The sequence below is a fragment of the Lissotriton helveticus genome, chromosome 11, assembly GCF_964261635.1.
Source record: "Lissotriton helveticus chromosome 11, aLisHel1.1, whole genome shotgun sequence".
Classification (NCBI taxonomy): domain Eukaryota; kingdom Metazoa; phylum Chordata; class Amphibia; order Caudata; family Salamandridae; genus Lissotriton; species Lissotriton helveticus.
The window spans coordinates 923,476,822-923,503,298 of NC_136072.1; the positions used below are offsets into that span (position 1 = coordinate 923,476,822).

The window sequence follows — 26,477 nt, forward strand, 5'->3', positions numbered from 1 at the left end:
CTGACGATGTCCAAGGGGCAGGTGCAACACCCGAACCTGCAATCGCTCAGGTTATCGGCCTGGCTCCTGAGCACAGAGAGTTCGGTGGCCTGAATATCCCGCAGGACTGCAGAGATATACTGGCAAAAGCGAGAGCAGACAGTACCAACAAAACCTACTCTCTCAAATGGAAAAGATTCTGCATTTGGTGTTCGGACCAGGGCCTGCAACCACTGTACGTCACACCTGAACAGCTATTGCCATACCTACTGCACTTGGCACAATCAGGACTGGCACATGCATCCATAAAAGTCCACCTGGCAGCTATATCGAGGTTCACCAGAACTTTCACGGGACCTTCCCTGTGGTCCAGTAGACTGGTCAAACAATTCCTGAAGGGGCTTTATAGATCCTTTCCGAGGCCTCGGAAAGTCCCCCCGACGTGGCATCTGAACCTAGTTCTCAACCAACTCATGAGGCATCCCTTTGAACCCATTCATCGGGCCTCCCTCAAATACATCTCATGGAAAACTGCGCTCTTGCTCGCTTTAACATCGGCCAGGAGAGTAAGCGAACTCCAAGCTCTGTCCATTCAGGATCCATACATGCAATTCAGACAGGACAGAGTGATATTAAGACCGAACCCTAAGTTCATACCGAAAGTGCCTTCGGACTTTCATCTCAATGAACCAATAGTCCTTAGGTCTTTCTTTGCGAACCCTTCCACCGCAGCCGAAAGAGCACTCCATTCTTTAGATCTCAAGAGATGTCTAAAGTTCTACCTGGATAAAACCAAAGCCTTCAGAAAATCTTCGCAACTATTCGTGGCCTACAGCAATCCAAGAATGGGCCTGCCTCTCACGAAGCAAAGCATCTCGAGATGGATTTCCTCAGCGATTGCATTCTGTCATACCAAGGCCGGACGGCCTTTGACTGATCATGTCACTGCACATTCCACCAGGGCGATGTCCACCTCAGCAGCACTTTTCGCTGGAGTGCCGATCCTGGACATATGCAGAGCGGCGACCTGGAAGTCACCGCACACTTTCTCCAGACACTACTGCCTGGATATCGAACTTCAGAAGGATGCAGCAGTGGGCCAGGCGGTGCTACGCCATCTCTTTCAGTGAGGTGAGCCTTCCCTCATCCAGCCATCCAGGTATGCACATTCTCTGCTATTGTGATGCTCTGCTTATGCTGTCTTTTTACATGCTATAGGACAATGTGTGCATTGTCTAACATGCCTGCAGGACACCTTTCCATCACGAATGTGCATGTCTAATTGCTAGCTACTCTGATTCAGGCATGTGAATCTATGAAAGACACCCCTAATACTGGATAAGAACTGCGTTACTTACCTGTAACAGCAGTTATCCAGTATTGGTGTCTTTCATAGATTCACATGCAACCCTCCCGCCTCCCCTGGGAAGTCTCACATCCCTCTCTAACAATATTACGCCTAACTAGCTGAGTGCGTACGAAAATCTGAGGGACTGAGGCTCCTCCCAGGAAGGTTCTAGAGGGAGGTCGGAGCTGATTGGCTGACTGTGAGAGTTTGGTCCTTTTTGCATAAGGACAAAGAAAGGCTACTAAGGGGAGACCCTTAGGCCTATTTTCTCTATGTATGTCTATAGGACATTACTTTTTTATGTACCGGAGGCTCCCGTCTCGACGACGGGGAATGATTCAGGCATGTGAATCTATGAAAGACACCAATACTGGATAACTGCTGTTACAGGTAAGTAACGCAGTTCTTTTGGGCTCAGACGACTGTCCCATGTGAATAACACACGCCTCTTTTCCAATAGTAGCGCCACTCTTACAAACCTTCCCAACAAAGCTCGCATATGAGGGACATACCCTAGTAGGTACTCCAGTGGTGTGCACTGCAGCTCCTGACCTGTTATAGTGTGTATAAGAGTGATAACCTTTCCCAATATTGGAACACCTGCCCACACTGCCATGCGAGATGAAAAAAATCAGCCCCATTCTGCCCACATCTTTTACAGCAATCCGAATCGCCTAGCCCCATTCTATGCAGTTTTTTGGGAGTATGATACACCTGATGCAGAAACTTCAGATGGATAATCCGTAAATTATTATTGGATGCCAGTCCCCCTGTCAGCAAGCAAATCTGTCCCCAGTCTTTGTCAGTAATGGGGCGGGGTCAACACAGTATTCCAGCGTTCCAAACTCCTATCCCCCCTAGGGGCTGTTTCTTCCTGTATTGTCTTGTAAAGCTTGGTAATTAGTTTCTTCCTATGCGGAGCCACTATCACCAATTGTAGTGCCTGTAGTGCCTGCAGTGTCATCGGTTCGATCGTGAAATCAGTGTAATGGGCCTTCGTACCTGGCGTAATCTATAGCAGGTGTACTGGAATAGTGGCGTGGGGTTTTGTATGTAAGCCAAATCCTCCCCTGTGATGTATTACCATTCAGGGTACAAGTCCTTCATTAATGCAATGCCCGCCTCTCTTAGGGCCGCTATAGGGCCATGCTCTTGAGCCACAGACAGGGCAGCATGCCCTGCTATGGGCAGTGCTGGTGCGTATAAGGGTAGTTTCTGTTCCTGCCTCCCAATCTCCTGCCACGCTGCGATAGTAACATCCAATGTGTTTATTTCTTTCCTGGGCGTCTGCCTATTGGTGTGGGTGATGATACTACTTAGGTGCACAGGGTGGGCGTCTCCTTCCTCCACAGCCACATGTGGGAAGAAATCATGGGGCTTAAACCAGAAATATGCATACTGTGCCTGCCCGCACAGATAGTATGTATAGAAGGCCAGGGCACCAAACCCCCCCCCCCCCCTTTCATATGACAGTGTCAGCGTATGCCAACTAATTCTCGGTTGTTTGTTCCCCCCACTAATCTTAGCAATTGTGTTTGGGCTGTTTTAAAAAAAGTTTGGTCAATGGAATTGGAATATTACAAAATAGGTATAAAAACTTTGGAGGGATGACCATCTTGATTATTGCTATACGATCCGCCAGGGATAGTGGTAAACAGGCCCATCGATCAATCTGCTGCACCAGCTCAGTATATGCTCAGCCATAATTTTCTCTGATCACTACCTCAGGATCTCGCTGTATCTACACCCCTAGATATTTAACTGGGTCGTCGGACCACACCAGCGGGTATTCTGCCGTGATTATTGTTAAAGGAATGATGACAGATATCTCCCAGTTTATTTGGAGTCCTGAAAATAGACAAAATTTGATATATTCCCGCAGAACCTGGGATAGATATTGCTGCGGTTCGCGAACATAAAGGACCATATCGTCCCGCGCATAATAAAATTCCAAAATTATTAAAATTTAGTGCAGCAGCCCTGTGGCATTGCCGGATTTTGCACGCTAGGGTTTCTAAAACAATGGCAAAGAGTAGCGGGGACAAAGGGCAACCTTGTCTGGTGCCACACCCTATGGGAAAGGGCTCTGACGTGAGCTATCGGAAGGTTATCAGACCTGTCACATAATCTATTGGCTAAAATCCTACCCGGTCTCCCACCCTCCCCATATGCCCTAGCCACATGACGCTTGGATAAATACTTTATTTCTATATCTGCTAAAGAGTTATATTCTTCTACTTGTTCGTGAATTTGGGCCAGTATATCCCTGGAAGGTGCGTAGTTGTATTGAGTTTCAAGGGTCTCCACCTGTTTTCAATAGTCTGCCATTGTCTTCGGAGGTCTCGAAGGATCCCTGCCGAGTTACTTATACACACCCCTCTTAAGGTCACCTTAAAGGCTTCCCATAGGGGCGCATGACTTTCAACTGACCCCACATTTAACTCAAAATATTGTGCAATAGCAGTCCTGATAGCGCCAAGAAGCCCCTGGGCGTACGCGCGCTTTATAAATTTTTAATAACATAACATAACATAACATAGCGTCAGCATAGGTCGGGTCTGTTAGCGCGTCTGCCCTAAAGCGCCATGTGAATGGTCTGTGTAGGTTAGCGGGTATAGCCACCTCTAGGAGAACGGAATTATGATCAGAGAGGGTTCGTGGAAGTGTGTGAACCTTTTCCACCCATGCTTTAGCCTCTTCGCTAAGCAGCCAGTAGTCCAGCCGAGACCAACTGTTAGAAGCAGGGGTGATATGTGTACCTTCAAGCCTCCCCTCATTTCGCAGACGCCAACCATCCATCAGACCCATCTCCAACTTTATATCTCTTGTGCACTCTGCAACTTTAACTGCGCGTGCTCACTCTGGGTCGAATTTATCCACCAGTGGATTGAGGTGAGTGTTGAGATCCCGCCCGATAGGATTTTTGCTTCCGGCCAAGTGTGCAATACTTTAAGCATTTGTAAAAAAAAAAGGCGATGTATGGTCCACCACAGGACCATACAGATTGACAATTGTTACCAGGACCATCCCCAGTTTGCCCTGCACCATAGCCCAGCGACTCTCCGTGTCTACACAATTCCGTACAGCCTTGAACGACACCCCTTTCTTAACAAGAATGAGTACCCCCCTGGCATAATTGGAGTACGACGAGGCTAGACTGTAGGCTGCCCATCTGAATGCCACTGTACCTTCTGTGTGTTTACTCGGGTGGGTCTCCTGCAGAAGGGCAATTTTCACATTATGTCTGTCGAGCTGCCTGGTCTTCTTAGGTGTATTTAAACCCTGGACATTCCAAGTTATGCAGTTAAACTTTTTTCCTGTCATATATGGTGGTAGTCAGAACAGTAGGCATAACACCCAATTCCAGAGCACATGTATACATATCCACAGCTATCATAGTACCCATTGCAGTCACCTTCCGGCTTGAAACAATAGAACATACCCACCCACTTCAGCACCCCCAATTTGCCAAAGGTTCGGCCCTCATATAACTCCCAACCCAACAAAAACAGCTGAAAACGATAGGTCAGGTGGGGAATACCCATGGGGGATCGTAGCGGCGAATCCACTCCCTGATCTGGGAGGGAGGGGGCCGCGGATGTCTCAACGTGTCCCAATACCCAAACGCTAAACCATCAAGCACTTAGGAGCTGGCACAGTGTAGAACAACTGATTGAGAGCCCGTTTCCACTTGAACAGCCATGATAAAATACAGTACAGTATATCAATGCTCTGGCTCTCCAAACATGGAATATGTCTCTGCTCAGCTATGTCCAAAACATACGTCTACTTGCTTACACTTATATGAAACAACAGGAGCCATGCTCAAGCAGCGCCCGCACTGGTCATAATGTCCCGGAGCTCACTGGGCTCACTCGATACACAGTAGTTCAATTAACCCATCCAGCGCATAGTGCAACTGTAAAACAGCCCTTACCACATTTGAGTCCAATCACTGTAAACGGAGTTACATAACAGGGAACATCCAGCTGCTCAATCATCCACATCTGAAGTGTGAGCCGGGGGGCTTCTCTGCCGGTGCAAATTTTTGGCATGTTCCATCGCCTGTTTAGGATTTGTGAACATCTTGGAAGCGGCTGCATCACCGATGCGCAGTCGCACTGGATAGAGCATGGCGTATGGAATTTGTTCCTTCATTAGCAGCTTTTTCACGCCCTGAAACTCTTTTCATGCTGCTTGTACTGTTGCCGTAAAGTCTGGGTAAAACGTGAGAACATTACCTTTGTAATTGATTGTGCCCTTTTGATCCGCACAACAGTGTCGCGATCTCTAAAATTTTGTAGCCTGGCGATGATCGGCCGTGAAGGGGCCCCCGGGGACAGACGTGCCGTCAGGGACCTGTGCGCCCGCTCCACCGCAAACATGTCTGCTCCAGAAATGTCCAGCAAAAGAGTCTCCACATAGTGTTCGAGGCGCCCCAAGTTGGTGGACTCCGGCAGGCCTAAAATGCGCATGTTATTGTGCCTCGAGCGCGCTTCAATGTCCTCGTTTTTTGCCTGGATGACCGCGAGGAGTTTTGTGATGTTGGCTGTCTTCGTGGTCACGTGTTGCAGACCATCTTCAGCATCAGAAATGCGCTGTTCTGCCTCCCCGATTCTCGCTGCTTGCTTGTCCAGCTTGGAGGAGAAGTGGTTCATCCTACCATTAAGGGCCTCTATCTTCCCATCAATGGCCTGTAGGCTAGCCTGAATGGCGGCCAGCGATTTCTCAAGCGCCGTGTGTGCCTGCGCCGCCGATTCCAGCTCCAAATCCGAGGCCACGTTCTGTGAGTATTTACCGCCTTTGCGCAGCTCAAACGTGAGCCGTGGCTGTTTTTTTTCAGGCTTACTCATGTCTGCCACACCTGCGAGAAGAACTTATCGACGTGCGACATGGCGCAGTTCTCTGCTAGTGTCCGTCTTACGTGTAACAGCTGTGCTCTCCGCGCAATGCTCCTCAGCTCTGGGGCCACTCTAAACCCAATTACAGCTTGCTCTTTGTGCTCCTGACCCGCCTCACCGCCACTGTAGTCTACGAGCCCCTGCGCCACCTTCAGCACTGCCAGGCCTCAGACCTCAGGTAGTTGCGATCCAGCACCCACGGTGGCAAACCCCCGGTCACAAAATCCCAATGCAGGGGGTTGAGGTAATGGGTTTTTAGGAACCCGTTTGGTGCCAGGGGATAACACCCGAAGACCTCTGAGTTCTCCCTGTTCCGGACCACAGAAACACGGAGTCTTCTAGTCGAGTCAGAGATCAAGTTTTATTGATAGCTACCAAGTAACAGGTGTCCTAGAAGCACGACAAACACGGGTCATGTGTTCTCAGGAGACTGTTCGTTTTTACAGAACCAGCCTTCTCCTTATATACAGAAATAATAGCTGCGAGCGAGAATTCTTGAGTTTATGATATGGCTATACACATATTTCTACAATAATACAAAAGAGCGAAGTCATGTAGGCAAGCCCGTATTTTAGATGTCAAATGCGTGATAGATTACTCAGCCAAGCCCGGAACTCCCATCAGATATCGATGAAACCCCAATAAAGGAAGGCACCTCCTAGTCATAAAACTGGCCATAAACAGGGAACAGGACAGGTGTGTGTTTGTAGAAAGCATGGTTTGTATGTAGTGAATGGTTTGAGGAATGTTATGTATCGATGCTATCGCATTTGGCCACTGGGCGAGGGGCTGCCCAGACAGGTTTGGCTAAAGGCAATGGAGTCAGTTGGGACAGGTCAGGGGGGAGTCAGGGAAGGAGGACGTGTCCTTTTAGATCAAGCTCGACCTTTAATTGACTTATCATGAGGGCAAGACGTAAGATGAATGTCGTTCACAAAATGGAGTCTAAGGGGTCGGGACGGAAACTACGATTTGGGGGTGCTGGCGACCCTCGATTATGACGCGAATGTATGGGAATGATGCCCTAATCATTATCAGTTCGCTGACACCAAATTCGTCATGGTACGTTGATATTTTGTGACACGGGTATTGGACCTCGTTATTGGGATGACAACAGGGTCCAGATTTTCAGAACCACAGACCCTCCTTTTGCCCTTATGTAAGGCAATAAATCATATTAATCTGAGTCCAAATCCGTATGAAGGAATTCGTGGAGATGCTGCTGTAACATCATTCTGTTGCTCAGTTCGCCTCTTGACACAGGCTTCCGTACACATGACGTAGCACAGAGGCCACATAGTGCAGGAGCGCACTGTATACACAGGCAGAACATAAACAGAAGTGCTAAGATCATCCCAATGAAGATCAGTGTTTTCCATCCCCATGTAGCGATCAGTTCCCAGAACCACCCTAGTAAGGACCAATCTCCTTTTTCCACGTGGAGGGAATCAGATATTTCGTGTAGTTTAGAGATGGCTTGGTACACTGTCGGTGCGTTATCAGGGATGAAAATGCAACAACTGGATTGGATCACTCTACACACACCACCACGATCGGCGAGTATGATATCTAGGGCAACTCGGTTCTGAAGGGTAATAAGTCGATCCGACTGAAGTTCGGTCGTCAAATTTCCAAGGGCTCCGGCCGTTGTAGTCACGGCGGATTCAACTATCCTCGATAACTGGCGAATATTCCTGCTGTTTACCATAGGCCCCCAAAATGGCAGAAAACCCTTTCCGAAGTCAGCGAATTCCTGACCCGCGGTGTCGTCTTTGCTCACGACACCTCTAGCTGTCCTTGTCCGATGGTAATCTGCTCTGGCCGTGTAGGTGGGAGGCAGCAGAAATGCGATAAAGCATGTACCTGAGAAGTCAGGGGGTAACCACGTGTAAGCTTGGTCATGGCAGACGAAGTACGTGCCTTTGGCTGCTAATAATATAGGGGAAGTTCGGGAAGCGAACACATATGTTTCCGCGCATATACTCTTTCCTAATTGAGCTTTGGGATCCCTGCCGATACCCTGTAAACATAAGTGACCTCGGTTGGGTACTATCCAAACTGGGCGGGATTTCTTTGCTGTCTGGCTCTTACTCAGGTAAACTCCATATTTAGTTACGTTCCAACGAGTGTACGGAGTGAGTTCATCTTTGGGAATCGTAAGATAGGTGTCGAACTCTCTACTCATATTTCTTATCCCTGCTATTAGTGCCTTGTTACTGGAATCACTTTCAGTAGAACGTGTCGGGTATGGTTCTAGGGCGAATAGGAACATGGTCTGGAAAGCCCACAGAGAACCATAATAACTGGATACCCTTATCCGTCGTGTGTGGCATGAGTCCACATATCCAACAGTTCGATGTGTTCATGATGGACTGGTGTTGGTGTAGGAGTTGAATAAATGAGTTATTTACAAATTCGAGTCTTCTGGCAGATTCGTGTTCAGGTAGAGGGTGAAAGTAGTGTGGAGAGATAGTAGGAGGAGGCTGTGGCCGGGTGTCATTTGAAAAGGTAACTTGGAATACGAATAGAGTATAACCAGTCAAAAACATTGTTATGCTACACAACATTAAAATACATGTTATCAAAAACTTTCTTTTGGCCAGTACAGTGCATAATTGTCTTTCAAAGTTTGGGAGTCTGGTAGGTCTCTTTACCCTAGGAAACTCCATCCTCTAGTTGCTGCCCGCGGTGGTAGGTTGGTTCTGCCAGGGGGTGCGCTCTGTTCAGTCCGGGGTAACTCCCTTGGACCAACCAGAACCGTTGACCTAAACGTCCCCAGTTGCACTCCCCAGCCTTCAACCGCGACCCTAGCAGCAGAACCGGATGGCGGTTCGAAAATCAAAAAATGAGCAAGTTTCCTGAGAGTGAGAGAGCTGAAAAATCAAAAAATAGTTCTTGGGGGAGGGAAATCACTTTAGTTCGTTTTTATTTAGTCTCTTCGTTTAGTCCTCAAATAGTACCGTCGTTTTCCTGGCACAGTGTGGTCTTCAAACAATGCCTCAGGTTCGGTAGTGTCCAACTGCGTAGACTGTGGCACAAATCCTTGTAAAATATGATCACTCTCCTTTTCGGTACCAGTTTCTTTTAAACGTGCATCGCTGAAAGGGATGAACCGAGGTATGGATTCTGTCTCTGAGTCGGCAATTCCTTCGTTGACCCACCGGTCGTATGGAAGGGGCAGAGGGACCCGTTTACAATGGGTCCCGTGCACCCAGTTCTTTTTGCCGTCCACCCGAACCGCTGACCTCGTGGAAAGAAGTACCAGGTAAGGTCCGGTCCACCTCGGCTGTCCGTTGTTGGTGCGCTGGAAGTTCCGCACCAAGACCCACGTGCCGGGTGTGATGGAGTGACCTGGATCGTCAGAGGCTGGTGGAGAGGAACTGTGAACCTGTTGGTGTAAAACACGCAATTTAGTTGTCAATTCGCACAAATAGTCAAGCAGTACGGGGTGCTCTATTTCGCTAAGTTTCTTTGGTCTTGGCACGCCCCAGACGTTGGCTGGGCGGCCAAACACTATCTCGTGAGGGCTAAGTCCTAATCTGGAATGGGCAGTCATCCTAGTTGACAAGAGTGCTAGGGGCAAGGCGTCGGGCCATTTAAGACCTGTACTGGCTTGGATCTTGGCTAATTTGAGCTTTAAAGTGCCGTTGTAGCACTCTACCAATCCAGCTGATTGGGGGTGATTCGCAGAGTGGAATTTTTGCTGTATGCCTAAACATTCACACACTCTCTTCATCACGCGTCCTACGAATTCACTTCCATTATCACTCCAGACGATTCTAGGCATGCCAAATCTCGGGAAGAACTCTTTGACAAGGGCTTTGGCGGTTGACAAGGCAGTATTGTCTTTAAGGGGGTACGCTTCCACCCACCTGGAGAAAGCGCAAACAACAACGAGCACATACTTCAGATTGTTGCATCTCTCCATGTGGATGAAATCGAGCTGCAAAACCTCGAACGGATACGTTGGAGGCGCAAAATGACCAGCTGGAGTTGGGGTTCCCCTACCGGGATTGTACTTCAAACACACCATACAGTTTCTGACCACATTCTCTGCATATTTCGGGATGTTGCTATTTTGCCATACTGGGGCCAATACTTTACAGATTCCTCTCGAACTGATGTGTGCAAATCCGTGAGCCATTGTTACTACTGCAAGTACATAGGCGTTAGGCAATAACCATCGCTGGTGTTCTGACAATTCGACCCAACAACCATTCGTATCTAATCTACCCTTACTTTCTCTCCATTCATTCACCTCTTTCTCAGTTGCCTCGGCTTGTATAGATTTCACGCTTTCAATGGTGTCCTCACACATTCCTACATCAGTAATACATCTAGCGGGACCTACAACATACATCCGACTCATTGTGTTCCTTGCAGTCTCTTTCGCAACCTCGTCTGCAAATGCATTCCCGCGGCCAACATCATCCTGAATCTTTTTGTGTGCACTACATTTTATAATGGCAACTTGTAGTGGCAAGGTCAGTGACTGGAGGAGCTCATTAACTAGCTGACCATGTTGTATCTTTGCACCATGTGACGTAAGAAACCCACGTTCACGCCACAATCTCCCAAAACTGTGAGCCACACCAAAGGCGTATTGGCTGTCAGTGTACACATTCACTCGCTTTCCTTTCGCTAACACACATGCTCTGGTAAGCGCAATTAGCTCTGCAGCTTGTGCAGAATTATGGGAAATGCGCGCAGTCTCTATAATGGTGTGTAATGTCGTTACGGCATATGCTGCAGTCGTATCACCATTCGGCTGCTTGAAACATGAACCATCAACCCATAAAGTATCATTGCATTCAGGAAGGGGAGTGTCCTGTAAGTCTACTCTCCCTTTTGTCTCTTCTTCTGTCCTAAAGCAGCAGTCATGTTTATCAATCTCGTCTGTTCCTGTCGGAATGGGTAATAACGTTGCGGGATTCAGTGTATCGCACCTCTTTATGTGGATGTGACTTGCTAGTAGCGTAAGTTCGTAACTGGATAGTCGAGCGCTAGTAAGGTGTTGTGTCTTCGTCCTGTTTAGTAAAATGTCTACTGCATGCGGAACCATAACGATCAGAGTATTATTCATGACTAATCCAGCGGACTGTCGGATGCAGACAGCTGCTGCGGCGGTAGCCCTCAGACAACTTGGTAGGGCTGTAGCCACAGGGTCTAGAGTTGCCGAAAAATACGCGCATGGGCGCTGTCTGTCCCCAAAATGTTGTGTTAAAACTGATAATGCACAACCTTCCTTCTCGTGGACATATAATGTAAAAGGCTTACTGTAGTTGGGGTTTCCCAACACAGGAGCCGAACATAATGCATCACGCAACTTGTGGAAACTCGTCTGGCAATCTTCAGACCAAGGCATAGGATTTGGAGTGTCTTTACAGAGTAGTGCCAGCAAGGGTTTAGCTAGTAGTGAGAAATTCGGTATCCATTGTCTACAGTACGATGTAATGCCCAAGAAGGCTCGAACCTCTCTCTGTGTCCTTGGAGCACTTAGTTCTGCGATTGCCTGTATTCTTTCTGGTGTCAGTCTCCTTCCCTCCTTCGACAAGATGTGACCTAAGTAGGTTACCTCTTGTCGGCAAAATTGTAGTTTGGAGAGAGAGACTTTGTGCCTCATGTCACATAAGTGATGCAATATTGATAACGTAGCTTTCTTGCAAATCTCTTAAGTGTCTGCAGCGATCAGTAGATCGTCTACATACTGAATCAGAGTTGAACCATTTGGTAGAACAATCGTGTCTAGTTGTGTTTTCAGGGCCTGACTGAATATTGATGGGCTTTCGCAGTAGCCTTGAGGAGCGCACTTGAAGCGGAAACTTCGTCCTCCTAAATTAAATCCGAAAATATCTCTACTCTCCTCAGCAATCGGGATACTGAAGAAAGCGTTCTTCAGGTCAATCACCGAGAACCAATTTGCTGAAGCTGGAACCATCGTCAGCAAAGCAGTAATGTCGGGGACAACTGGAAACTGTGGGATAACTATCTTATTCACTTCTATGAGGTCGATCACGAACCTATACACAGGGGGTTGTGAAGGATCAGTACGTTTTAAGACGGGCAAAACTGGACTGTTACAAACATTTCCTGTTGTTTCTTCGATGACATTTTTATCAATCAGGTCATAAACAATCGTCAATAACGCCTTTTCACATTCGCTAGATATTTTGTATTGGGGAATACGTGGTAACCTAATGTTGGCTTTTAATGTTATGACATATGGTGCTATCTCCAAACGACCTACATCATTAGAACCATTTGCCCAGAGTACATCAGGAAGATTCGACAATTCAGTTGCAATATTTTCTTTCGACACATACATTGGAGAAATGACTTTCTTACCGAAAGTAAGTTGTACTCCTAATGGTGAACAGTACAAAGTCGCATATAACCTTTTTAGCAAATCCAATCCTAACAAATTTTCACCGCAACCTGTTGTAAGAATGAGGGGTGCCTCTAATTCGCATGGGCCAATAGAAAGAGATACAGGACTGGAGATCGGGTTTCTAACAGGGGCGCCAGAGAAACCTACTGAAACATTCATTTCGCCAGACAAATGTGCGCCAGGAAGTTTCGAGTGCATGATAGAACTTTTTGTAGCACCAGTATCCAGCAGAAATGGCTCTGACACTCCTGAGGCTATTACCTCGACATAAGGTCCATTCTGATCTACTGGAACTGAAACAACTCCCTCTCTTTGTCCATGGCTGTCCTAGCAATCGTTACCCTCATATTCATGTTCGGTGTAATAGTCGTCAGCATAGTACTGAGCTGACCTGGTCGACGCATTATTCTGTTGGTCGAAGCTGTTCATCGAATTCTGAGGCGTAAAAGAAGTTGTATTCTGCGTGAAATTTCCACGGCCCCTACCTCTAGGGGCATGTTGAACACCTCTTCCCCTTACACCCGAAGCACCGCTCAAACGTCGCGCAAGAGCCGAACAATTACCTTTAAAGTGACCCTCTTCCTTGCAATATGCACATTGATTCGGGCCATAAGCAATACGCTGGTGGGAAAACTCGTTTCCTTGCGCGTTTCTCGAATACTGATGTTGCGGTTGATAACTGGGCTGACTAGCCGTACGAGGCGGATAAGCTTGCTGGAGAAGAACTTTAGTTTTTAAATCTTTTGTCTTTCTGTCTACTTTATCTAGCTCGTCTTTGCGCCTATTTTCATAGTACTGGGCTGTAGCTAAAATTTGAGCTGACGTAGAGACAGCCCAAGCACTCTCTGAATCTTTCAATTTATTACACAGTTCAGGGATTAAATTATGTACGAACTTGTCTACAAACAATCTTTGGCCACCCTCCGTAGCCATATCCTGACCACTATGATCGGTGAAAGTCTCCTCGAATCTTGTGAAAGTCAGACACATTCTCATCTTTCTTCTGCTTGCATGCAGATAGCTTGTCCCAGTTCACGCGTACTTCAGGCATTATTGTTTTCATGTACGCAATAATTCTACCGGGAAGTTCAGCTATTAGCGGCTCAGGTTTAGAACCACCAATTTGTCTAGCATCTATAGCGGCAATGTTCGCCCATGAGTCACCTAGTTCTTGGGCATGGTTCGTATGACGTATTTTGCTCCATAGAGGATGTGGAACAACGTTCCCAAACAACATGTCTATGTCCGCTAAATTCATTATACATGAGCTTGCAGTTTGCGATAACTCCTTATAATACCCAGTTGGGTTTTTACGAGGATCAGGCAATGTCTGCTTGAGCGCTAAGACTTCGGATCGTTTCCAGGGGACATGTACCCATACACGCTGGAAATGAGGCAGAATTGGCGGTACTACATTGGCATCGCCTTCCCTCCAAACCGGAGGAACCTCTCTCATGGGGTACTGTCTCGCTCTTTTCCTATCTGATACGTCGTCTTCGTACAATGATCTAGAGACGTTTCCTTTACTCCTATAAGAGAGTAATAACTCTATCGCGTTCTCAACATCTCTGCCTGTAATCATGCCTTCGTGGAACTTAAAGCGTGTACGCCATAGTTCGTTCATTGTGTATGTGGGATCATTTGTCTCCAAATCTTCGCCCAGGTATACACACATTTCTTCGAATACGTATCTCTGAGTGGGTGCATTCCATTGACGGAAAACTTCCATAACAGACTGAACGTCATATCTAACAGTATCCGTAATCCATTTACGGGCTAGTTCATTTAGCACTTTTCTTTCCTCGTAATCAGGCAGTTGACTACGTAACTGTCTATCATCTGTTTTAGGGGTCGTCTTAGGCGACCCGAAGAAAGGTGAAAGCAGACCAGTGACGGTACCTGTCACTCTTTGTCTAATAGAAGGAGAAGCTTGCGGAGGAGCAAGTGCATTGGAAAAAACAGGCTGAGGCAAAGAAGAAGTAGAGGCAATAGTAGAGGAGATTGAAGTAGTAGCAGACGCGGTATCATAGACAATAGCTGGAGCTGTAGGCAAAGTCGTAGAAGTAGATGGAGTAGGTAGCAAAGATGGCGGCCCTTGAGAAGGCTGCGCCGGAGAAGTAGGAACCAGCTGAACAGTAGCTGGCGTGTGTGCAAAAGCTGTGTTTCGTGCGCCGGGGCGTGGTATAGAAAAACGCTTTGGCGTTGTAGTAGCATCTAACGCATAAGGTGGAGGTGAGCTTAATAAGTGGGACATTAATGGATCTTTCTTGGATCTTCCCTCTTGACCTTGTCCCTTATTTGGTAACATCGGGTAGCATTTATCTACTGCTAGTTTCTTGCTCCTAAGTATTTGTTCGCTTTCTTGCTCTTCCTCGTTATCCCTGTATGCAACGGCAGCTTGCACCATTGACATACCTTTTTTATTCCTTTTCGCTAACTTTATTTCTTTCTGTTTTGCTTCTTTGCGCCATAAGCGAAAAGAGTCAAACATCGCCGGCCGGGCTTTTCTCTTAAATAATTTGACCTCTAGGTTATCTAATATTTCTGAGTCGAAACTACCATATTGGGGCCATTTTAAAACACCATCCTTGCGGGTGTATTTTATCCACACTTCATTATATGTGATAGGGCCTACGCCGTGCTTTACGTAGAGCTCATATGTTGGAGTTCCAATCGGAGGAACCGGACAGGAATCCTCTAATCGGGAGTCCTTACTATAACCAAGACAAAACAAGTTTCCAAGTCTGCTAAAACCAGGAATCTTTGCTCACTAGTCTAGCTTCAAACTTCAAAGGATTATCGATTACGATATTTCTCGTGAAAACACAAGTCCTTCGGCTTTGGGGCTTGCAAGTACCAAATCAAGGCGTATCTCGAGGATACCAAAAAACTAAGGACAAACTAAGGACTGGGAGACGCTCCACTTATACTTAACTGAAGTATTTGAAGATCGGTGACGTCGCTAGAAGACTCGTCCATCGTTTCGCTCTACCAAGGATCACTGGGTCCAAAACAAGGCGATAGTCAGGGCAGCAGTCCTTCGTAGCCGTCGGGACGCGGGGAACCTCGCAGCAAAGACCTTCGGAACCACGTCGACATACAGGGGTCGCTGAAGTGGCTGGCCGTCCTCCGGAATTTTCACACGAAGCTTCTCACGAACATCTGGCTTGGACCGTCGCCGCTTGATACCGCCCCGAGTTGGGCGCCAACTGAGGTAACGGGTTTTTAGGAACCCGTTTGGTGCCAGGGGATAACACCCAAAGACCTCTGAGTTCTCCCTGTTCCGGACCACAGAAACACGGAGTCTTCTAGTCGAGTCAGAGATCAAGTTTTATTGATAGCTACCAAGTAACAGGTGTCCTAGAAGCACGACAAACACGGGTCATGTGTTCTCAGGAGACTGTTCGTTTTTACAAAACCAGCCTTCTCCTTATATACAGAAATAATAGCTGCGAGCGAGAATTCTTGAGTTTATGATATGGCTATACACATATTTCTACAATAATACAAAAGAGCGAAGTCATGTAGGCAAGCCCGTATTTTAGATGTCAAATGCGTGATAGATTACTCAGCCAAGCCCGGAACTCCCATCAGATATCGATGAAACCCCAATAAAGGAAGGCACCTCCTAGTCATAAAACTGGCCATAAACAGGGAACAGGACAGGTGTGTGTTTGTAGAAAGCATGGTTTGTATGTAGTGAATGGTTTGAGGAATGTTATGTATCGATGCTATCGCATTTGGCCACTGGGCGAGGGGCTGCCCAGACAGGTTTGGCTAAAGGCAATGGAGTCAGTTGGGACAGGTCAGGGGGAGTCAGGGAAGGAGGACGTGTCCTTTTAGATCAAGCTCGACCTTTAATTGACTTATCATGAGGGCAAGACGTAAGATGAATGTCGTTCACAAAATGGAGTCTAAGGGGTCGGGACGGAAACTACGATTTGGGGGTGCTGGCGACCCTCGATTATGACGCGAATGTATGGGAATGATGCCCTAATCATTATCGGTTCGCTGACACCAAATTCGTCATGGTACGTTGATATTTTGTGACACGGGTATTGGACCTCGTTATTGGGATGACAACAGGGTCCAGATTTTCAGAACCACAGGGTGGGGGGGGCCCTGCAGTATCCCCAGCGCGCCCGCGCCGTTCTCCTTAAGTTGAGAGCAGAGGCTACCTCACACCACTCCGCAGCACGCTGTATACGGGGTACGACACGTTCCTTCTAAACGCCTTCTCCACTCTGCAAGTCAAATGCCCTTATGCCCAGGACTTGACTATAGCTGATGGGGTAGTCTTTATCTCCAAATCTCTATCTATTGTAAGGAGAGACTGCGGCAGCGTTGCTCAAGCCAATTGCGCCCTACCGTCTATTGCTGATGCCGGGTGCGGTGCGGGGGGCTCCCAGACGGCCGCAGCACCAATCAGCGGGAGCCGCACCGCACGCCCAGCGGCACACTTGCAAATGTCCAGGCCGCCTCCACAGTGTCTGCGGCTCAACGATGTCTCCCCCGCCTCACTTCGGCACCAGCATTTGCAGCCTCAAGCAGTTTGCCAGGGGAATGCGGCAGGGTTGTCCCTTGTCCCTGCTTTTATTTGTGCTCTATATGGAGCCATTTTGCACAACGCGTTTGCTCCCACCCTGACATTATAGGTATCAAATTCGGTGCTGAGACACAAAATTAGTATGCATGCGGACAATGTCATCCTCTCACTTACCCAACCCCAGTCAACACTGCGGCACCTGTCGCGAGAGCTTCTCACTTTTTAAAGACGTTGCAGGGTTCAAGGTCAACTTCTCGAAATCGCAAATTCTTAGCATCTCTATTCCTGAACCCGAGGTCCAGGACCTGCAGCAGGATTTCGCCTTCCATTGGGTGCACACAGATATACAGATACATACTTTGGCGTTCGGCTGACCCAGTCTATCGCTAAGATAAATGCCCTCAACCACAAATTATTGTTGGAACAAATGACCAAGGCGTTATCAGACTGGTCCCGCCTCAACCTGGCGTGGTACTGGAGGTTAGCAGCAGTGACAATTACTGTGCTCTCGCGCATCCTATACAACTTCCAAATGCTTGCTGTGAGGCCACCGCCAGGTGCCCTTCGGAAACTACAGGGGCTCCTTAAGTTTTTGTGACGTAATAAGAAGCCATGGCTTGCATTATCACTGGCCACCTCTCCGAAAGCTAGCGGTGGGCTTGCCTTCTCTATATCACAGAATGGAACAGGCCTTTGTCCAGTAAGCACTGGAACTTTATGGACCAAACAGTGGACGGTTGTAATATCTGGCGTGAACTGTGGCTTCCGCGCAGACACAGAGCTTGGGGCCTATACTCCTCTCCGGTTACATCGCCGACCCTTCAGGTTTGGGACCAGCTAGCGTGCCAGAAGGGTTGGACTACATTCCCCTCACCTATGACCCCTATCGTGGACAACCCCGATTTCACACCAGGTTGCGCGCCTCCAGTTTTTCACCGCTGGAGGGAGGACGGTTGTAAAAGAGTGGGATCTCCTTTTTGATTTAGATGGTTTGATTCCCTTTTCCCAACTCCGCAAGGATTATGATCTTCCAGCATCAGACGCCTTCCATTGTTCACAACTTGCACATTGGGTGACACAGTCCTCAAACTTCGCTCTCATGTCCCGCCCCATGACAGCTTTTGAAAAGTGGCTGGTCTGTAAAAAGGACGATCGCAAACTCATATCTGCTATGATCATTGCACACCCTAAGAAATAGCGCACAAAGGCACAGGTCCGGTGGGAGACTGAAATAGGGAGGCCCTTAACGCAAAAAGAGTGGAAATACATCTTTTATCGGGCGCATCACACTGCTTCCAACTCAGCGGGTTCAGAGTCTGCCTATAATGTAGTCACTTAATGGTACTATACCCCAGAGCGCATCAAATCGTGGGACAGAACTGGGACAGAACTAAGTCAGACCTCTGCTGGTGTGGGTGTGGTCTTACTGGCACGTTGGTACATTTACTGTGGCACTGCCCGAAAGTGGTGCGGTATTGGACAGCAATCCTCGATTACCTTGATTCTGCATTTCGGATTACATTTCCGCGAGCACTTGAGCACACGTTACTAGGACTTCCCTATCCAGTGTCCTTCCCTTTGCTATCCATGAGGGGTAAGCAGATGGCCCTAGCAATGCTTGCGGCATGATGGGTACTGCTGGCGCATTGGGGGTCCTCGCCAGCCCCAGACCCTCTAGATTGGATTCAAAGGCTCTGGCACCTCTTAGCAATGGAATCCCTTTCGCTCAGTGTAGATGGAAAGGGCACGGAATATCTGAAAATATGGGACCCATTCTTGCAACTCCTTACCAAAGACATGAGGGAAGTAACATGCCCGAAATACCTGCAAATCCTACAACTCATACCACTAGAACCACCTGCTGCCTCCAATAACTAATCTGAAAAACATTAACCGGGGCTTGGCTGCTAGGTAGAGGTAGAAGTGATGGTCATGAACTGATGCGGAGCGGTGGGTTGGGGGCGGTTGGTACTGGGGGAGTTTGGGTTGTTTGTCTATTTCTTTGTTCCTTTGGTTCTATAAAAGTGGTTTCTTAGTCAGTGCCTTATCATTGCGCTGTGTATTGAAACTTATTGCGGGGTCGCCCCCTGGGATATAGACCTAAACGCTGTGTACTCCTTTTAAGATTACGCTCTACCGGCGTCCTGATGTAGGCGGCTAAGCTGTGTAATAATGATCTTTCACCACGCAATAACAAACAATTGATTCTAAACAGCTCAAGCTATGATTTGGGATGCTGGACGGCAGCTGTATATTGCTTAATTTTGTGTTTGTTAAATTAGTTGGCACCTGGCACAGACCGAATTCAGGTTGATTTATGTTCAAAGAATTTAGTTGTATCACTTGCTTTGCCGCAAAGCGATAGATCTATTAATTCCTACACCAGTAGAAAAATGTAGGTTGCTTGTGTTAGGCTGGCTGTTCCAGGATTTGTGTGATGGGTTTGTTGTGTTTAGAGAAATAGAACTGCTTTTACCAACACTTTATTTAGACTGAAGTTGTGTTCTTCCTGTAGAGACATCACTTTTTCTTTTGTTCCATGTTGGTGACAGAATACTATCCGAACTGTGAAGTGGTCTTCATGGGAATGGCTAATATCCATTCAATTCGTAAGAGTTTCCAGTCACTGCGTCTGCTCTGCAGTCAAGTGCCAGATCCTTCCAAGTGAGTACTACTATCATCACACATTTCTCTCTTTTTTAATGATTATTTTCCTGTATGAGTTGCACAATTAGGTCCACGTGAATTAACAGTGGAAGTAAGTACTGTGTCCACCGCTGTGACATCAAAGCAGTCTGTTTTTATTGAGAAAGAATTAAAATGAGACTTAATGCATGGGTGCATTTTGCGATTTTATTAGGGTTGATATTCTATGTTTCTCTAGCTGTGGATCTTAAATAGATTCAGGTGCTTGAATCTTCTCCATTGTTGAAATTGAAGCCTCTTGTAACATACTGATCGTTAGAGAAAACTATTTCCATAGAAACAAGTATAAAACAGTGAAAGATGGTAGCCCATTCATATAATTTTAAAAGACCTAACCTCCAGGCAGTGAGGTGGGAGGGCTATGAACTCCATTTCCACCAGAAGTCAACATACCGTAGATTTTCACTACACGTTTTGAGTTCAGGATGTCTCCAAGGAGCTGAGTTCAGTTCTGTACAAAACCGCTTTTCAGCTATTTGTGAGAATCTTACTGGATTTATCCATTTCCTTGTGGCGTTTTTCTCCCTGAATTCTGACTTTGTGGTATTTGAAGCAGGATTTGCCCTTTTTCCTTCAAACTTGAGTCTTTTAAGAAGACAGTCTTCTGGTCCTCTGTGGCTTGTCATAAAATACATTCAACACATAGGACCTGCATGATAAGTGCATTTCTGTTGACTCTGCCCTGAGCACAAACGTCAGAAATGTAAGATCGGTAGACATTGCTTAAAAACTCTTCCAGAGCAACACAATAGGGGTTTTCAGGATGGAAGAATCTCCCAGCTCTGGTTTAGCATTGTCCAGGAGGGCCCTCTCAGCCTCCTGCTCAAAAAAGGTCTACAAATACCACAAGTATCGCTCTGGTAATGAGTGAGTAGAATCTTCAGGAGGGGACCAGTCTCCCAAGAAACCCCCTGCTAAGCTTTCCTAAAGGCTAGACTAGCAGTCTGCCAGGTGATCTCAATGTAAAAACACCTTCTTTGGATTCCCACCAAAATAGTTATCGTCAACGAAGACCTCATTGACTGCTGGGCCATTGACAACTTCCTCTCTTTCACTGACAATGCCCTTAACCAAGGTCTTAAAGACTTCTGTCATGTCTCATACTTCAGGTAAGTCTGGCATATTGAGTCTGTAAATGCTAAACTATCATTAATGCCTTTATTGTCAACTGTACCATTGTTGATAGCTCCACTTTTAGCAGTCAATGAAGAGTGGGGTGACTCTGATCATGGCTGCCCATTTGGACGAGTATATAGTCGTAAGGACTTAAGAGTTAATTGCCAATGGATGGCGATTAGGATGAGTCAGTACTGTCCAGTAGACTCTACTTCACCCTCTCATACCCCAAGACTAAATCTGAGTCTGGCACCATGTTCATCCTAGTTATGGCAGACACAACAATCCCTACTACGAACAACTATGCTATAAGCACAGGTACCATGCTTCACCAATGATGAAACCTGTCAAAGAAAGGACAGGCCATGATTCCACACTACCATGCCAGATTCTACCTTTACACAGCTTCAGCAATCGCCAAGGCTACCCCAACTGCGACCGACATCCACCACCATATTTGACTTCGATCCCACCACTGTGCATTTGATTCCTCAGTGAACACATGTGATGTGGGCTTCTGCTTGGTAGTGGCTACGCTGCACCTCATTACGACCACAGATTTAAAATTGAATCATGGATAAGCCATTTGATGGCTAACCACTGCTGGACCCTTAAATGAATAACTACCTCCTCGAGGCATATGAGCTGCAGATACTACACTTTGCATTAGATTGCCACCTGGTGTTGGGCTCGGAGGATTGCATGTTCTTGTCGTCTTGGAAGAAGTCTTTTGTAGTCGCGAGATAGGTGACTCCTCTCTTGGACGATAGTGCGCATGGGCATCGGCTCCATCCTTAGATTGTTTTTTCCGCCACTTGGTTTGGATGAACTTTGTCCGCTCTGGCTCGAGATCTACTTTTCAAGTACTTTGAAGCGCAAAAACTTATCAAAACTTCACCTAACTACCTTCGATATCGACTAACATCGTTTCGACTCCATCAGCTCGATTCCGGTCATCGACGCAGGCCGTTGGGCCAATCCACGCCGTGAGGCCTACACCTCATGGAAAAGACGCCATTCAAAAAATGCCCCGTGTGTGGAGCAAAGTTTCCACGCAGTGACCACCACGAGGTCTGTAACCTGTGCTTATCGCCAGAACACGACAAATCCAGCTGCACAGCCTGTGCGTCCTTTTGATCCAAGAAAACCATCCGAGATCGGAGGGCCCGTCGACACCACATGCAGAGATCAGCTCAGGAACCGGTGGATATTTTCGACGAGGAGGATCCGCTCGTTCCAAAGAAAATTCCGATGATCTCGAAATGGTCGTATCAGAGGCAGACGACTCCCACGACTCCATACCATCGGGTCAGTGCGTGAGTACTACTGCCCCTGCACCACACACAGCACCCAAATCGAAGGCAAAGGTCAACACTCCGCCTTCGGGGCCCAGTCGTGACCGAAAGAACACTTCGAAAGCCCCGCCATCGAGCCCTCTCCGAAGAAAATAAGTAAGCCTTCCGGCAGCTCCTTACCGAGGAAGCCGCATGTGCCGATTGCACCAGCTCCATCGGCACCGAAAGAAGTCTCGGCTCCTGAACCGTCGACTTCTAAAGACAAAGATACAAAGCCAGCGTCCGACGCCTCGAAGCTGACGAGGCCAGCTTCCACGCCGAAGCCATCGTCTTCAGTACCGAAACTGATAAGGCCTGATTCCAATGCGCCCAAGCCCTCGAAACAGCCTACGACACCGAAAATACCTTCGGTGCCGAAAACTACGCCAAAGGACACTGTAACACCTCCTAAGGCTAAAGACAAGCAGCAACCTAGTCCGGAACCGAAAAAATCGGCACCGACAAAGGTTCCACAAGGAGATTAACTTTTCCAACCTTATCCTCCGCAAAAGAAGATCTACATTGGCCCAGAAACAGGTCATGTATCCACCACACCTCATAAAAAGAGGAAAGCAGACACAGCACCTACACCTGTAGTGGTTGCCAAGAAGAAGGACTCTGTCACATCTCCTATGCACACTTTTTCTCCTATACTTCCTTCTCCTTCATTTCCTGCTCCTCTTAGCATTTCACCACAGGTTTCTCCTCCTCATTCTTCACATTTACCACAAAATGATGATGAGTATAGTCTATGGAAAGGGATAGACCCAGATGAGCCTTTCCCATACCCTATGGATGATACAGACTGGGAGTACCCAAACCCACATGATATACCAGATATTCCTGACCCTCAGTCATATCCATCAAAACCTTCTCCCCCAGAAGATAACATTAGTTCTGGGCACTTGTTAAACAGAGCTGCTATTTACCATGGTGTCACTATGCATTCTGACGAAACAGAGGAGGATTTTCTTTTCGATACATTTGAACAATCGCAAAGGTCTGTTAAAATTCTTCCCATGATTAAAGGGGTCATTAAACATGCTCCAGAGATATTCAAAGACCCTGTACGTTCTAGCATCCTAAACCCTAGAATAGAGAAAAAATATAGGCCTGCACCTGGGGAACCAGCCTACATTAAGGGACAACTACCATTAGATTCATTAGTTGTATCAAATGCTAGGAAAAGAGAAAATTCACAGACGTCAGGTGAAGCACCCTCACCAGACAAAGAATCTACGGTAATAGATGCTTCAGGCAAAAGAATAGCTGCGCAACCTACTAACATATGGCGTATAGCTAACACACAAGCCCTCCTTTCAAGATATGATAGGGCTCATTATGATCAGTTAGAGAAACTACTAGAACATATAATTTGAGATGTTGGACTAACTGAAATGAAATGTACTGGATGAACTATTCTTTTAAATATTTTTTTAATGTATTTTTATCTGTTTTCATGTACTTTTATGGTATCTTTTTAAGTGCTGAATAAAGAAATTTTTGATTTGATTTGAACTACTAGAACATCTACCTGACCAATATAAGGCACAGGCAAACGACCTTATACAAGAAGGCAAGCTAATTTCCAATGCCTCAATCAAGTGTGCACTTGATGTGGCAGACACTGCATATAGATCTGTAAATACTAGTGTCCTACTTAGAAGACCTGCGTTGCACAGTAAGTGCAAACTACCATTTTAAATCAACCATTTAATCAAAATCAATTCTTTGGACCACAGGTAGACACAGCACTTGAAAAGATGAAGAAGGATACAGATACTGCCAAATCTATAGGAGCTTTACAGTCCACACAAGCTAAAAGTTCTTTTCTTCGCTCCTTCTACAGAGGAGGCTCCAAACAGACTGTAGCAGACAATACAACATCCTTCAAATCTAACACACAAACATCCTCTAACAAGGGATATTTTAGAGGAGGATATAGAGGAAACAACAACAAAGGAAGAGATCGGGGTAACAACAATAATAGAACCTCTTCCACCACAAAACAGTGACTTTCCTCTGCTCCTCCAACAGCATTCCACTCCTGTGGGGGGTAGACTAACACAGTTCCTACCTGTCTGGAATTCCATCACAACAGACAAGTGGGTAAGACAAATTATCCAGTATGGCTACTGCCTGGAACTTACAGCAACCCCTCCACACATACCACCCAGGCAGCGTCCAATGTCTGCAGAACACCTTACTCTGCTCAAACAAGAAGTCCTGTCACTTCTTCAAAAGGACGCAATAGAAATAGTTCCTTTACAACACCAAGGAACAGGGGTTTACTCGCTGTATTTTTTAATACCCAAGAAGGACGGGACACTAAGACCAATTCTCGACCTCAGGCCCCTCAATCATTATATACAATCAGATCATTTTCATATACTTTACAACAAGTGCTCCCACTGCTGCAACAAGGCGATTTTCTTACAACACTAGATCTAAAGGACGCCTACTTCCACATTCCTATACATCCTGCTCACAGGAAGTATCTAAGGTTTGTACTGGAAGGACAACATTATCAATTCAAAGTCCTTCCATTCGGAGTTACAACAGCACCAAGAGTATTCACAAAGTGCCTAGCTGTAGTAGCAGCACATCTCAGGAGACAACAAATACATGTCTTCCCTTATCTAGACGATTGGCTCATAAAAGCCAAGTCATTCAATCAGTGTGTTCAACACACACATCAGACAATTCAAACATTGCACGACTTAGGGTTCACAATCAACTACACCAAGTCGCACCTGCAGCCCTCTCACATACATCAATATCTAGGGGCTACAATAAACACGTCTACAGCTCTAGCATATCCCAGTCCAGCAAGGATACAGAGCATTCAAGCCTTAGTCACAGTCTTCCAACACCAACAATCTCTGCAAGCCAGAGTGTTCATGAGACTAATAGGCATGATGGCATCTTGCATCTTCATAGTAACATATGCAATACTGCAGATGCGTCCGTTACAGGAATGTCTAGCACGACAGTGGAACCAGGCTCAAGGGCAACTAACAGACCTGGTGTTGATAGACAGCCGCACACATCACTCTCTGCAATGGTGGAACACCAAAAACTTGACAAAGGGGCGGCCGTTCCTCGAACCTGTTCCACAAATAGTACTCACAGCAGACGCATCTCACAGGATGGGGAGCCCATTTCTTACAACATACAACTCAAGGGCAATGGACCATTCAACAAAGATTGTTCCGTATCAACCATCTAGAGCTGCTAGCAATATTCTTAGCACTCAAAACATTACAAGTACAAAACAAAGCTGTCTTAATCCAGACGGACAACATGACAGCTATGTATTATATACAAAAACAGGGGGGGGGGACACTCTCTACAACTGTCCCAGCTCGCACAGAACATTTGGAGATGGGCCATTCCACAAAACATATATCTGATAGCAGAGCACCTTCCAGGAGTTCACAATCAGATAGCAGATCTGTTAAGTCGGCAGACTCAACAGATTCACGATTGGGAACTACATCAGCAAGTTCTTCAACCATTTTTTCACAAGTGGGGCCATCCAGACATAGATCTGTTCGCCACACAAGAAAACGCAAAATGCCCAACCTTCGCCGCCAGGTTTCCACACCCGCTGTCCAAAGGCAATGCAATATGGATGAACTGGTCAGGCAGATTTGCGTACGCTTTTCCGCCACTACCACTAATAGTACGGAAGCTCAGACAACAGTCTCGCAAATTAATCCTGGTAGCTCCCACATGGGCACGCCAACCATGGTTCACTATACTGTTAGAACTGTCTCTAGTTCCACACCAAAAGCTACGTCTCACACCATCTCTGCTAACGCAAAACCATGGAGACATCAGACATCCAGACCCAAATCAACTGGATCTGGCTCCTGAAGCCTTAGAGTTTGGTTATCTTAACCTACCACCAGACTGTATGAACATCATTAAAGAGGCCAGGAGACCTACTACTAGAGCTTGCTATGCTGCTAAATAGAAAAGATTTTCCATTTATTGCAACAATAACCACATTTATCCTTTGGATGCTTCTATCCAAAATATTATTTGCTACCTTCTACATTTACAAAGATGTAACTTGGCATATTCATCTATACGCCTACATCTTGCAGCAATTGCAGCATATTTACAAAACAGACAACATCTGTCTCATTTTAGA

The 26,477-nt window shown here is 46.6% G+C and overlaps 1 protein-coding gene across 18 annotated transcripts in view; it reads left to right on the top strand.

The window, feature by feature from the left end:
- MTMR3 (myotubularin related protein 3) overlaps positions 1-26,477 on the top strand; it is a 1,335,997-nt gene that overhangs the window by 828,423 nt on the left and 481,097 nt on the right. For all 18 annotated transcript variants that reach the window (XM_078667211.1, XM_078667215.1, XM_078667214.1 and 15 more), the window contains one exon: positions 19,715-19,826. In XM_078667211.1, coding sequence (XP_078523337.1) covers positions 19,715-19,826 — 112 coding nt within the window. The remainder of the gene's footprint in view (positions 1-19,714; positions 19,827-26,477) is intronic.